The 16,111-nt window shown below is 39.0% G+C and overlaps 1 protein-coding gene across 1 annotated transcript in view; it reads left to right on the top strand.

Annotated features, from left to right (window-relative positions):
- The window catches only part of ZNF804B (zinc finger protein 804B), a 260,921-nt gene that overhangs the window by 208,814 nt on the left and 35,996 nt on the right, over positions 1-16,111 (top strand). The window contains exon 2 of the mRNA XM_070726869.1: positions 11,266-11,409. Within this exon, the coding sequence (XP_070582970.1) occupies positions 11,266-11,409 (144 nt within the window). The remainder of the gene's footprint in view (positions 1-11,265; positions 11,410-16,111) is intronic.

The following is a 16,111-nucleotide window of genomic DNA, read 5'->3' as shown; positions in this document are numbered from 1 at the left end:
AATGTGGGCTATGCATTCTTCATTGTCATGGAATCAAGAATCAATTCATATCATTTTAAAGAGAAGCTGAGTATGCCATCAGAATATTAGTGATCTCCAATACAGGGATACCTCTACTTAAGAACTTAATTCGTTCCATGACCAGATTCTTAAGTAGAAACGTTTTTAAGAAGAAGCAATTTTTCCCATAGGAATCAATGCAAAAGCAAATAATGCGTGTAAACCCATTAGGAAAGAAATAAAAGCTCAGAATTTGGTTGGGAGGAGGAGGAAGAAGAATAGAAGGAGGAGAGTCACTGCCGAAGGAAGAAGGTGAAGTAAGGGGAATCAAAAAAATCCAAAACTTTAAGGCTTAAAATAAAAAGAGGGACTCTGAGGCGGCGAAGAGGAGCATGAGCGTCCAATACACCCGACGCAAGGCTGCCTCCCATACACTGCTTCCCATACTGCTTCCCATACTGCTGTCCCATACTGCTGTTGCTACCTGCTGCCTCTTCCTTCCCATGCTGAAGGGTTCCCCTCTCCTCTCGCTGGCTTTGTAGCCAGCACTTTTCCTTTGCTGTGGTGACACCTCAGCTGGCCAGAGCGAAGGGAGCGTTTCTTTTCTCGGGCGTTGGCAGAGGTTTATTACCTCTCCAAGCACCCAGAGAAAGGAAAATGTTTTGTTCGCTCTGGACTGCCATAGCCTCCTTAAGCGTCACCGAAAGGCTCCTCTGGCAGCCCAGAAAAGCCCAAGATGGCCAGGATTAAAGCGGGAATGGCAGGAAACTGGCTGGACCTTCGTGCCACTCTCAAATTTCCTGGGAAAGTTTTCCAGGCTCTGGTTCTTAAGTAGAAAATGATTCTTAAGTAGAGGCAAAAAAATCTTGAACACCCAGTTCTTATCTAGAAAAGTTCTTAAGTAGAGGCGTTCTTAGGTAGAGGTACCACTATATTCTGAAAAATGTTAAGGTTCCTAGAATTTAAATCTGCTAGAAATGTGGGCAGCTTACAGTGCTGTTGTTGAATAACTCAGCAGGTAGAACCATTTCAGACTGTATACTATATATTATGTAATGATCATGTCAGATCAGAGCAAGCTTGAAAATATGGCTTTTCCCTCCCATGACAAAACAAGCATAATTAAGCAATCAGGCAATAGAGGTGGATGTTGATTATCAATTAACATAGGAGTTAATTGGTTGATAATTTAAACCATCTGTATAGAAAGTAAGTTGTGCATTAATTTCAGTAAAAGATAAGTTATGGAAAGATAAGATCCTTTTGAAGAAAATATTCCAGTTTAACTTGTTCATTACGAAGTACAGTATATTATGTTTATTCTCATATAATTAGAATTTTGTCTTCGATTGAATGCAATAAACTGTAAACATTTTTACCATTTATGAATATTATAAAAAGAGATACTTTTTATGTGGAAGGTTATCAATATGATAAAACTTTCTTTTTTGACCCCTTCTTCCATGGATGTGGCATGAGTTTTCGGAAACTGCTAATCGTGCAAAACGCAGCTATGTGAGTGATGATGGGCCTCCCCAGATATGACCATGTTTCTCCAGCACTTCGTGGACTGCACTGGTTGCCAACTGGTTTCCAGACACCATTCAAAGTGTTGGTTATGACCTATAAAGCCCTACATGGCATCAGACCAGATTACTTGTGGGACCGCCTCCTGCTGTATGACTCCCAGCGACCAGTTAGGTCCCACAGAGTTGGCCTTCTCCAGGACCTCCCAACTAGACAATGTCACTTGGCTAGACCTAGAAGAAGAGCCTTCTCTGTGGAGGGGCCAGCCCTCTGGAATCAGCTCCCCCCAGAGATACGCACTGCCCCACTCTCCTTGCCTTCCGCAAGAATCTCAAAACTCATTTATGCTGCCAAGCTTGGAGCCATCAGATCCTAGCCTCCTGGTCAAATGAATGTAGTGTATGTTTGTTGTGTGAATGGCAATGACTGATTTTAATACTTTGGGGGGGGGGTTAGATTAACTGTTTTAAACTAATTGGGTTATGATATTGCATTGTTTTTTATATGTTTTAAGCCAAGCCCTCCAAGAGGGGCTGCATATAAATCCAATTAATTAATTAATTGGATTTATATGCCGCCCCTCTTACATAGAGGAACCTCTAGTGCAGCATGTGTCTATACTTCACTAATGATATTACATTCGTATTTTAATGTACGCATTTTAATTATATAGCAAACAATTGATGATATCAAAATGATCAACTGAAAGCTTTTAAAAAGCAATCAGCAGGTTCATAGGAGTTTTTTTCATGTAAATCAGGATAACTTATAAACAAAAACTAAATGACTCATTTCATTACATGAACAGGGATTTAAATTATAGGGGTAACAGTCATCAATGTGCAATCAAATGCATTGTAAGCATTTGCATTTTGACATGGAATATTAAAAGCTCAAAATACCCAAAATTAAATGACTTCCTAGAGAGTCCCGTGGACATTTACTGAGAAATCAAATCAATTTGTTTCTGTGGAATTTTGTTTCTAAAACATGTGATATATAGCTCCAGAGTTTTACATGGCTAGAAAGGGGCTTCAGCAAAATCATAAAATATATTAGAACAGAAAGAATATTGCTTTGAGATTTCTTTTAATAGGTAATAGGAAGCCATATAAAAGTGGTATAAATAAGTAAACTACTGGAAGGAACAATTATATGGAAATCTAAAATAGCTGATCCTATTCCTTTCCCAATTAGTAGTATATAATGACATTCTTTGGTCTATGTAACAAATACCAAGGTAGATTACAGGAAGGCTGCATGCAAGAATTTTATAAAGTGATTAATATGGCAAGAAAAAGTTTTGTGCTTCTGGTTTTAAATGCACAGGCACCCTTAGAGTTGCTATGATAATACAGCTCATCTGTTTGGAACCCATACCACATTTCTGACATTAACACCTTCGAAAATGTACAAAGATACTTCACCAGAAGAGCCCTTCACTCCTCTATCTGAAACAGAATTCCCTACGAAACTAGACTTACAATCCTGGGTCTTGAAAGCTTAGAAGTACGACGCCTTAAACATGATCTAAGTATTGCCCACAATATTATATGCTGCAATGTCCTGCCTATCAAAGACTACTTCAGCTTCAATCACAACAACACAAGAGCACACAACAGATTCAAACTTAATATTTAGTCTACGGAGAGGGGCGGCATGCAAATCAAATCAAATCAAATAAATAAAGAAAGAAAGAAACAAACAAACAAACAAACAAACAAATATTAACCGCTCCAAAATTGACTATAAAAAATACGACTTTAGTAATTGAGTTGTTGAAGCATGGAACTCGTTACCAGACTCTGTAGTGTCATCCCCTAACCCCCAATACTTTACCCTTAAATTATCCACGGTTGACCTCTCCAGATTCCTAAGAGGTCAGTAAGGGGTGTAGAGTGCCTTCAGTCCCCTGTCCTATAGTCTCTCCTATATCTCCTATATCTTCTCTACTATATCCGCTATAAACCTCATTGTGTATTATTGTGTATTGGACAAAATAAATAAATAAATAAAAATTCAAGGTCAATTGATAGCAGCAGACAAGGAACAGAAGCAAAAACAGTGTTCCTGAAAGGAAACTGCCCAAAAGGTTGCCTTTATCAAGACCATGAAGAAAAATAGTGAAAATTCGATCCTGAGCACTAAGTCAAAATTGTCAGCCAGTACAGAGATCGAAATTCCACAAGCAGAAGCCAAACAAACACCACACAAGAGCCAGAGGTCTGATGATTTCAATAAAGAAGGCAAGTCAGGGCTGTCTCTTAAATCAGACTGCAGCCAGCTGTCTTCAATCAAAGGATTTACCCCCTTGCTTGGCAAGTGGCCTTGTAGAATATAGCTCTACTCTTCGTTCTTCTAGCAGGGTGCCTGGGCTGAGAAGCCTTGTATCCTCATCATCTGATTGTCCCAGTTGTGGTACCTGTGTTTGATCAGTCTCAGTATGTTCTTGGCTTTGTGTCTCCTGATGCCGACATTCAGCATATTGTGCTGTAGCTTATTTACATTCAGAACAGAGGTGGGATTCCCATAATTTCCCTACCGGTTCGCCCAACACCAACAATGTGAGTGTGCACTTTCCTTGCATGTGGGCAACTTTCCGCACATGCGCTTTGCTCTTACATACAGTTTGCATGCATGTGCGCAGCTTTAAGAGCTGGTGTGGTGCAGCAGGTAGAGTGCTGTACTGCAGGCCAGTGAAGTTCACTGTAGATCTGTAGGTCAGCGGTTCAGATCTCATCACCGGCTCAAGGTTGACTCAGCCTTCCATCCTTCCAAGGTGGGTAAAATGAGGACCCGGATTGTGGGGGCAATATGCTGGCTCTGTTAAAAAATGCTATTGCTAACATGTTGTAAGCCGCCCTGAGTCTAAGGAGAAGGGCGGCATAAAAATCAATCAATCAATCAAACAAACAAACAAATAAATAAAACATGGCAAAATAGGATGGCAGGGCAGGTTGCTACTACTGTTTTCCCCGAATGGGTCCGAACCAGCTAAATACCACCTCTGGTGCAGAATCAGTTTAACAGACGTTTTTTAAAAAATTATTTTGTGTACAGCATCTACACTCATGCAATCACTGTGTCAGAGTTCCAGAAAACATCCCCAAATAAATAAATCTCTGAGGCTTAAAGTTCCTCAAAGATCCAATTTATTAGAGATGTCATGTTGGCACACCTGAGGAAACCTGAATCTGAAAACTTCCAGGATTTCTCATCCAATTGAAAGTTCATAACTTTGCCCCACACCTACAAGTTCACCCCAGGAACCAACCAAATTAACATTCACTTGGGTACATTTTCCAAGCAGTTGTGATCAGGTGCAGGCAAATGACTTTGAGTAAAGTGTTCTGTATGGAGAACCTGAGTGGGCAATAACTGAGGCGAGGCAAGGAAACATCTGTTATTGCTAACAGCCATGTAAGGCAACTTGGAATGGTAACAACATGCGCTCCCTTTATATAGGACAGTAATGGCAAACTTTTTTCCATCGGATGCCGAAAAAGCATAGGTGTGCACTATCGTACATGCATTAGTGCCCACACCTATAATTCAATGCCTGGGGAGACTGAAAACAGCTTCCCCCACCCCCTGGAGGCCCTCTGGAGGCTTGTTTCCCAACTTCTGGTGGACCCAGGAGGCTCATGTTTCATCCATCCCAGGCTCAAATGTCTTCCCTGGAGCCAGAAGAGAGTAAAAACACCATCCCCCATACCCCTTGAGGATCTCTGGAAGCCAAAAACACCCTCTAAGAGCCTCTGTGCAAGCCAAAAATCAGGTGGCTGGAAAACACATCCACGTTGTAGCTAAACTAGGACAATGGCTCATGTGCCAGAAGATATGGCTCTGTGTGCCACCTGTGGCACCCGTGCCGTAGGTTCGCCATCACTGATATAGGAGCTGTCAAATGGGCGGAACAATGGCAGGGCATTATTTTTCAGCTTGCTGGCTGCTTGCATCTTAGCCCAGTGTTTTTCAACCAGTGTGCCGCGGCACACTAGTGTGCCGTGAGACATGGTCAGGTGTGCCACGAAGCTCAGAGAGAGAAAGAAAACAAGAGAGAGAGAAAGAAAGAGAGAGAGAGAAAGAAAGAGAGAGAAAGAGAAAGAAAAAAGAGAGAGAGAAAGAGCAAGAGAGAGAGAAAGCAAGCAAGAGAGAGAGAGAGAAAACAGAGAGAGAAAGAGAGAGAGAAAGAAAGAGAGGGAAAAAGAAAGAGAATGAGAGAGAGAGAGAGAGAAAGGAAGAGAGAGAGAAAGAGAACAAGAGAGAAAGAGAAAGAAAGAGAGAGAGAGAAAGAGAGGGAGGGAAGGTGGGAGAGAGAAAGACATAGAGGGAGGTAGGGAGGGAGAAAGAAAGAGAGCAAAAAAGAGGAAGGAAGGAAGAGAGAAAGAAAGAGGGAAGGAGAGAGAGATAAAAAAGAGAAAGAGAGAAAAAGAGGGATGGAGGGAGAAATAGAGCGAAAGGGAGGAAGAAAGAGAGGGGTTTTTTTGTCCAAACTTTTTTTAGCTGCCCCCCATCCCCACTCAATGTGCCCCATGGTTTTGTAAATGTAAAAAATGTGCCGCGGCTCAAAAAAGGTTGAAAATCACTGTCTTAGCCAATCAGCAAAGACCTGCAGCCAGCATGGCTTTTGGTGGCATCATAAATCCGAGGACTTAACATAAGGAATATTGTTATGACCGAGTTTCTACCACTCCAAGACAAACCCCCACCCAACTCTCCAGGCTGAAATCTGTCACAGTGAGAACGCAAAAAGAAAAATGGCTTCCAAAACTGACACACTGACATACACATTTAGTTTAAATAAAGCAATAGCAAATACACGAGAAAGCTAGATTCAATAAGAGCCCATCAATATATTATGTTTATACTGTATGTGCTATTTCTGTATTGCAGGGATTTCCAGATTATGTATCACTAGGAAAAAGGAAGAGGAAGATTGATGGATGCAGAAAATGATTGTTCAAGCGGAATCAATCTGTTCTGCTTCTGAAACAGGATACTTCAGTAATTATTTAGGTTTTTAGAGTCTGAAATTATTTTACTCAACAGCCTCCTTTAAAATTTTCAAGGGAAATGAATTTTGTAGCAGAAAAATAAAATAGAATAATACTTCCAAATTTCTAAATATGTAAGATTGGTTGTATGAATCCATCAGAAAGCATTGAGCGGAACAGTATATTTATGCTAAATGTGGAGAAAATTCTAAAAGCTTTTCCATGAAACTTTATTAAAATATTAAACAGATAATAATTATATGGAAAAATTATTTTTCCAAGCTTTTTCCTTGTCTGAAATTTTATTATTTTTAGGTCATATCCTAAAGAGCAAAGAATAGACTGCATTGTTTCTAAGAACTATATATGCTTGTTATGCTCCCATTCATGCATAGATTGATCCTTCATTTTACACCCATTTTTTACATCATCATTCAGATATTGTTATAAAATCAGGATAAGAAGAATGGTGGACCTCTAGTGATGATGGATCTCTAATGCTTCTCTCCTATCTTCCTATTAGCAAGGAAGGGCTTAAATCCTACCCATATTCAGATATAATCTCATTCTGTAATCTAGTAACCATGTAGATTCAGACTTCCTTTTCGTCGATGTCAATGCTGGATTGAACAAGTCTTCATTCCGCACAAGAGTAATAGTAACTGAATAACTGAAGTTATGGTACAATTTACCTTCACTGATTTTTCAAGGTTTTGGCACTTCAACTTTTTCTGTTTTAGTCATTAAGGTTATTCTTTATTCTCTATTCTACAATTTACCTAAGCAGTGAAAACCCACAAAATGGCAGACTGTGCATTCCGTGGGACCTTATGTTGCCTGTACATTCATCACAATATTTATTATTTATTTATTTATTTATTTATTTATTTGATTTTATTTTTATGCCACCCTTCTCCTTAGTCTCAGGGCGGCTTACAACATGTTAGCAATAGCACTTTTTTAACAGAGCTAGGCTATTGCCCCCACAATCCGGGTCCTCATTTTACCCACCTCGTAAGGATGGAAGGTTGAGTCAACCTTGAGCCGGTGATGAGATTTGAACCGCTGATCTTCAGATCTATAAGTCAGCTTTAGTGGCCTGCAGTACAGCACTCTACCTGCTGTGCCACCCCGGCTCTTCAATGCATCCAATCAACCAGTCAAGAATTTGGGGACAATGGTACTGACTTTGGCAAATGGCAAGCCCACTCATCCACGTTACTATTACTTTAACAAGCCACCCACTTGAGGCAGGAATGACAGGGGAAGAGAAGGACAATAATTTATTAAAGATTGATGTCAACAAATACAGCCATAAAATACTGTTTTAAGTGAAACATATAAATAAATAAAATAAAAAGTTTAATATTGCATCTAAACAGTGTTTTAGAAATACCGTGCCTATGTAACATGTGTTCTAAAGTAAGTCTGTTAACCTCTCTAAACTGTTTCACTAATCAAAAACAAATCTGCAGTAATGATATTACATCCTGGAATTCCTATTGCAGGCTTAAAACTACTGAAAACATGGATAATTACTTTGATAATTGTGGTTGTAAAGGAAAGACATTGCTCAAAGAGAAGCAGTAAGTAGCAGTAAGATTACTGCTAACCTTATCATGCTTTCTAACTTTATTGTAAATATACTGCTCCAAAAAATAAATGGAACATTCAAATAACACATCCTAGATCTGAATGAATGAAATATTCTCATTGAATACTTTGTTCTGTATGAAGTTGAAAGTGCACAACAGCATGTGAAATTTATTGTCAATCGGTGTTGCTGTCCTGCCTCCTGCCCAGCCCTGATTGTAGGATGTAAACTGTTTCAAGTAAAGCTGCCTTTTGCAATTAACTGTTGTTGATTTTGTAAATCTGATGGTATTCAAATGGTATCCCAGGAATAAAAAAATGTCTAATTAAGTTTAAGTTAATTGATCTAGCAGTTACCCTAATCCATTTTTTTCAGTTTGTATCTATCATGCATGATTCAGAAAACTATTTGCTGACTGCCTGCAACTTTCAAATCTCACCAGGCTTAAGGCTTCTCAGCCTTTCATCTTTCGGACATCAGTAAAATGAGGACCCCGATTGTTGAGGGGAATATGCTGACTCTGTAAACTGCTTAGAGAGGGCTGTAAAGCACTGTGAAGTGGTATATAAGTCTAAGTGCTATTGGTATTTAAAGGGATCCCTGTGTCAAACTACTGTATATAAGATTACTGCTGTAGTCATGTTGAATTTTATACTATTCTTTAAGATTTAAAAGATAAATTAAATTATTTGAAATACAGTCACAAAGAGCAATGATGTGCTTAGAAAAGCCTAACATAGCCATCAACACTTCTAATATCATTAACTGATTTCAACAATATATGAGCTTGTTCCCTTTTCTGCCCTTAATGTATGAATTGCTAATAGGGTTAGGGCCATGATCCATGTATAGTAATGTCTTATTGTTATGGGTTTCCTTTTTGTATTCTTCCTCTTTTGCATTGTCAGCTGCAGTCTTTAATTATGGCTGGAGCATACTTAATTAAGTATGCTATATAATAACTAAATAATTAAGCCAGGGTAATATTTCTTTAGGGGCCATGGTGGCTCTAAGCACTAAGATGCTGAGCTAGTTGATCAGAAAGGTCGGCAGTTTGGCAGTTCACATCCCTAGTGCCGCGTCATATAGTGAGCTTCTGTTACTTGCCCCAGCTTTGCAAACCTAGCAGTTTCAAAAGCATGTAAAAATGCAAGTATAAAAATAAGGACCACCTTGGTGGTAAGATAAAAGCATTCCTTGTGCCTTTGGTGTTTAGTCCTGCCAGCCAGATGACCACGGAATCATCATCAGACAGCACTGGCTCTTCAGCTTAGAAATGGTGATTAGCACAACCCTCTAGAGCAGGGGTCCCCAAACTTGGCAACTTGAAGACTTGTGGACTTCAACTCCCAGAATTCTCCAGACAGCTATGCTGGCTGGAGAATTCTGGGAGTTGAAGTCCACAAGTCTTCAAGTTGCCAAGTTTGAAGACCTCTGCTCTAGAGAAATGATGGCAAACCTATAGCACAGGTGCCACGGGCAGCATGTGGAGCCATATCTGCTGGCATGTGAGCTGTTGCCCTAGCTCAGCTCCAAAGTGCATGTGTGTGCCGGCCATCTGATTTTTGGCTGACCTAGAGGCTCTGGGAGGGATTTTTGGCTTCTGGAGAGCTTCCAGAGGGATGGGGGAGGGTATTTTTACCCTCCCCCAGCTCCAGGGAAGCCTCTGGAGCCTAGGGAGGGAAAAACATGAGCCTACTGGCCACCCCAGAAGTTGGGAAACAGGCTGTTTCTGGCCTCCAAAGGGCCTCCGGTGGTGGGGGAAGCTGTTTTTGCCCTCCCCAGGCATTGAATTATAGGTGTGGGCACTCGCACATGCACGATAGCATGGGTTCACACTCTTTCGGTACCCAAGGAAAAAAAGGTTCGTCATTACTGACCTAGAGTCTGGAACTATTAGCACATATGTACAAGGGGAACCTTTGCCTTTTTAGCTTTAATATTTCTTTAATATTCATGTGTAGATGTACTGTATATCTATTAAAATATCAAGTTTTATTTATTTTATTTATTTATTATTTAGATTTGTATGCCGCCCCTCTCCGCAGACTCGGGGCGGCTCACAGCAGGATACAACAATTCATGACAAATCTAAATATAATTTAAAATATTTAAAAAACCCCATTTACTAAACAAACATACACACAAACATACCATGCATAAATTGTACATGCCCGGGGGAGGTGATTCAGTTCCCCCATGCCTAACGACCAAGGTGGGTTTTAAGGAGTTTACGAAAGGCAGGGAGAGTAGGGGCAGTTCTAATCTCTGGGGGGAGTTGGTTCCAGAGAGTCGGGGCCGCCACAGAGAAGGCTCTTCCCCTGGGGCCCGCCAACCGACATTGTTTAGTTGACGGGACCCGGAGAAGGCCCACTCTGTGGGACCTAATCGGTCGCTGGGATTCGTGCGGCAGAAGGCGGTCTCGGAGATATTCTGGTCCAGTGCCATGAAGGGCTTTAAAGGTCATAACCAACACTTTGAATTGTGACCGGAAATTGATCGGTAGCCAATGCAGACTGCGGAGTGTTGGTGAAACATGGGCATACCTAGGTAAGCCCATGACTGCTCTCGCAGCTGCATTCTGCATGATCTGAAGTTTCCGAACACTTTTCAAAGGTAGCCCCATGTAGAGAGCATTACAGTAGTCGAACCTCGAAGTGAGGTTAGATCAATTTCTCAATTTTTCAATGTTTCCCAATTTTTGTATGGAGCAATATCTAATATTCATCAGGAAATATGGTTGAGAAGCACTGCTTTAGATTACCTAAGGAGCATATTTCCCATATCATTACAGTGAATAATGAATCATTTGTTATTTTGAGCTCTTAATCACACTTTAAATGCTTTTTATTGCTGATAAAATCTAGCAGAGACCTTTGGTTTACACAGAAACGGGGGCATTGCCTCTTTCTCAAACAAGGTGCACAGAGCCCAAATAATGAAATGATTGCGACAGCATAAATTCCACATGTTTCTCTTCCCTAGAGAAAAATCAACTATAAAAATTAACAAGAAACTTGCTGCTTATTTGTACCAATCTTTTCACTCTGTGTTGTAACAAAAACATTATCCCTTCATACATACGAAATTGTGGACAAAAAAAATTGATATTAATCAAGTATTACTCATCTGCTTTTGCCATTGCAGGATTTTGCTGAAAAGGAGAAGGCAGCAGCAAGGGCTTTGGAAGATGTGAAGGCTAACTTTTATTGTGAATTATGTGACAAGCAGTACCATAAACACCACGAATTTGACAACCACATCAATTCCTATGATCATGCACATAAGCAGGTAAAACTAAAAAGCCATGTCAAATATTTTGCTTTATTGCATCAATCCTGGCAAACCAGCCGTGTAATCAGCTTGTAGAAGGTGATTGCAATGCATGTTCAAGTGCTGTTACATAACTTGTTATACTTAGACCAATTCATATAATCAGTTCAATAGTTCAGCCTCAAGTAAAATGCCTTTTTAAGATTATCAAGGTTCCCATATCGTAGTATCAATTTTTATTACAAAAAGAGGGCAAACTTGGTTATAAATTTCTATTTATAAGTAGCCCAACAAAGCTTTGGAAATAAACTATGTAAAGGTGTTCAGGATTATGTCTATTTGTCCTTCGGGAGAATAACTTTATAAACACTGAATGAACAGCAATCACAGTTGGTATACCAGGAGAAACCAATAGAAGAAATGTCAAATTTGAAAGTAGTGTAGATCCATGCTTTCTATAGCCACATAGGGATTGGGGGAAAAAGAACAACTGAGTATTCATGGAGAATAAGTGACAATAACAACAATAACAATAAGAATGATATCCCAGTGACCAGTTAGGTCCCACAGAGTTGGCCTTCTCCGGGTCCCATCAACTAAACAATGTCATTTGGCGGGACCCAGGGGAAGAGCCTTCTCTGTGGCGGCCCCGACCCTTTGGAACCAACTCCCCCCCAGATATCAGAGTTGCCCCCACCCTCCTTGCCTTTCGTAAGCTCCTTAAAACCCACCTCTGTCGTCAGGCATGGGGGAATTGAGACTTTCCTTCCCCCTAGGCTTATAAAATTTATGCATGGTATGTTAGTATGTATGATTAGTTTTTAAATTGGGTTTTAAATTAACTTAAATATTAGATTTGTTTACATTGTATTATTATTGCTGTGAGCTGCCCCAAGTCTGCGGAGAGGGGCGGCATACAAATCTGATTAATAAATAAATAAATAAATAAATTTGAAAATGACCCAAATCAGGGCAAAGATTGTAGAACAAAAAAGAATTCAAGGAAATTTCCTTTCTCCTTGAGAAATTTCTCCTTTCTCTTAGGAGAAAGTAATCAGGTAACAGTAGGGAAATTGCTGATATTTTTACTTCCTCCCAATCATGTGAGCCAAACCAAATACATGTGATATATTTATTGTTGCAACAAGAGCTTCTTATAATTATGAAAATCATACAATAGACTAGACTGATAAAAACACAAAACATTTTATAAAATTATAAAACCATATAAAACAGATTATTCTTTTTAAAGAAGTTGATCCATAAAAACGTATAATAATATAAAATTCATTTTATATTCCAGTTATATGAGAGTAATCCTATAATCCCAGCAGTCCCAGGAGAAGGGCGGCATAGAAATCAAATAAGTAAATAAATAAATAAATCTCCCTTTCCCATAAAACAGCATGTATTTGCAAAAGCAAATTTTTCTGTTAATCTGTTAATTGTTTGTTTCATATTGATTGAGTCCAAGCATTGCCATCCTTCCCTTTCCTTTGCATATACTTATAGGTCTCCCTACAAAGACATATAATCTAACATGTTTCTCAAAACAGTGATTTATTCAAAATAGAAACGTCATGTTGATGCATCAGTTATTTTTAATTGGTTGCTTTCAATCATAAAAAAAAATCACAGTTAAAAACAATAAAACTCTTTTTAATTTTAAAAACTGCATTTAATTCTATAAGGGAAAATGATAGATTAGTAGTGAAAGAACAAATAGCCTGTATTTTTAACCAGACAACATAAACCTCACACAGAGTAGGGAAATGTGTTTGTTCAATGCTGCTTTACTACAACTTTACTACAAGGTAAAGTATAGCTGAAATAACTGATCCACAGAATGAAGGAATAAGCATAAAAAAGACATATTCTGTTGTCCAATTCTACCAACCATTTATTAATTACCAAGGTTGCAAATGTGTAAATAGACTAACCTTTAATTTGGTATAGCTGATGGCCTATTTTTCGTTATTGTAAAATTAGAGTCAGCCATTAAAGGTTCCCACTAGATCCACATTTATCAGGTGTAAATTGATTGCAGTCCTGACATAGAGAAGACTAAGTACCAGGGTTTATTAGCTGATTGAAATTCATACAGCCTGAACAAGAGAATTAATATAAAAGTTCACGAGAAGAGAAGCAATTATGCACTTTTGCTTAACTTCTTTTAAAAAGTATATTACTGCACAATGTCCCTTGAAATTGGCATAAGTAACCTATAGTTGGTATTTTCATGCTGTATTATAATCAGAGAAGATAGCAATCTATAGTTCTGCCAGTTTTGTCCAAAGCTTCCTTCTAGTTAAATTGAGTTAAGTACCACCTTCGAATAAAAGGTAGCATTAAGGATTTCTTCTCATCAACCAGAATGCACTACTTTTTAAATAAATTGTGCAGTTCAAGGCATTAATCAAAATCTAACTGAACATGTTCTTGGGGGATATCTTATTTGGATTAATCAATCAGTAAATTTCCCATATAGATGTTATATAATTTATTAAGGTTAATTGGCTGAATGACACTGAGTTCTAACTGAATCTTAAGCATACAACCACTTGATGCCTAGGGCTTTCAAGTCCAGAAAGAGAGAGGTAACCTACTTCTGAGAAATACAATCCAAAAGGCAACATGGATTTGTTCTTGTTCTGTAGTTAAAATTGAATATTTTCACATACATGTTTCCCATATTTGACCATTGTGAAGCATTAAAATTCCTTAAACTGATTCCAATGGAAAATAAAGCTTTTAAAGACATCATTACATTACAAAAAGGAGAAATAGTTGTTCCTCTAATAATTTGTGTTTTGATTACATACTGCCAATGTTTCTTCCTCTCATTTTAAAACTATTGCACATTGTCTTCCCATTCAGTCCCATGTATGTAAATACATGTAAACTGAAAAAAATAGAGAGAAAATACTGTATATAACTGTCTCACTCCTTTGCTGTCTGGAGCCAATCTGTTTAACTACTGTCATATGGATTTCTGTTTTCTGTCCTACGTATGGAGTTCACATGAGATAATGAGATATTCTCCCATTTTCCTAAAGCCATTAACAAGGCGACATGATCATTTCTCCCTTAGACTCTCCACGATTGACCTCTCCAGGTTACTAAGATGCCAGTAAAGGGTGTACATAAGTGCACTGGTGTGCCTTTCGTCCCCTGTCCAATTGTCTTTCCTTTCTCTCACTTATCATATATATTTTCTTTCTTTCATATATCCTCTCCTCTAAGTTCACTTTACCCTGATATATATTACTACATGTCTATTTTTCTTCCTATGTATTTGTGTATTGGACAAACAAACAAACAAACAAACAAACAAACAAATAAATAAATAAATAAATAAATAAATAAATAAATAATGGAAAGCCATTATAATATCTGTATTATTAACACTCTTGTGGTCATGATCTTTAACTGGGTATATCAAACAACTATTTTTGAAGTAAAAAACCCTTAATTTACTGAATGCATCCCAAATCTAGACCCATAACTATCAATATGCTGGCTCTGTTAAAAAAAGGGCAGAAATTCCTAACAGTAACCTTCCTGAGCAACTCTGTGCATAGCTCCTTGTTGAGCAAGGTGAAGGTACCACACCTTTACCTGGTTCCAGGCCATGCCCATAAGGCATGTGGGGGGGGGGGTCACCATTCAATCCCTATCCAATATTGGATTAGGTGAGGCCCAAGGGCACCCCCTCTCCAATTGCCCAGGTCATGCAGACCCTGAGTTCCTGGCGAGGGGCAGCCTAACATCTTCCAAAAGATACCCTAAAGGAGAATGTGCAATTGCTACTGCTGCCCATTTCTGCCCCTTACCTGCCAACCCTGGTGACCAAGGGAATAGAGCTTGCCTGGCCCGGCTCCAGCACCCACAATGCTGCTGACGCGGGGGGCAAAAAATGGTGATTAAGCTAAATAACATGAGATCGCCATTTAACCAGTTGGCATGCACCCTGGGGCCATGTTTTTCCAGCCCCGACACAAATGTCTGAAATCTGATAAAGAAAATATTTGTGCTCAGAGTTGAAGTTAGGATCATTGTTGATTTCTCAACTTGGTGGTTTTCTTGCAGATGTTTCATTATTCAAACTAACATCATCATTGCTATTAAGGAATGGGTTTGCTCTCAATTTATATACTAGTGGCTTACCTTGTCAATGTTGGTGGGTGTGATCTTGGTGGTTCATTGGTTGAGCTGTTTACTGTTAGCATGTCTGGCAATTCCTTGGTTCTAATATCTTTTACTTCTTGATTGTTGGTCTGATGTTAATTTGAATGTTAATCTATACTCATCTGGCTGTTGATTGCTGATGGGGAGGTGTTTTTGTCTTTTTGTTTCTTTTTTGTTTTGTTGATTGTCTCTTTTGCACACTATCTAAACGTTGTTTATATGTATGTATCTATTGATGCCAATTTGCCAGAGGGCCAGGCTCCCAGGAATTCTCTAGCGAATACACAAAAAAATACACAAACAAATGCCCACAAGATCATATACTGCAACGTCCTACAGGTCAATGACTACTTCAGCTTCAATCGCAACAACACAAGAGCACGCAACAGATTCAAACTTAATAAGAACCGCTCCAAACTTGACTGTAAAAAATATGATTTCAACAACTGAGTTATCGAAGCGTGGAACTCATTGCCGGACTCAATTGTGTCAACCCCTAACCCCCAACATTTCTTCCTTAGACTCTCCACGA

Source organism: Erythrolamprus reginae, chromosome Z (assembly GCF_031021105.1).
Source record: "Erythrolamprus reginae isolate rEryReg1 chromosome Z, rEryReg1.hap1, whole genome shotgun sequence".
In the NCBI taxonomy this organism is placed as follows: domain Eukaryota; kingdom Metazoa; phylum Chordata; class Lepidosauria; order Squamata; family Dipsadidae; genus Erythrolamprus; species Erythrolamprus reginae.
The sequence above is the reverse complement of the archived record's forward strand: the minus strand, read 5'-3'. Positions and strand labels throughout refer to the sequence as shown.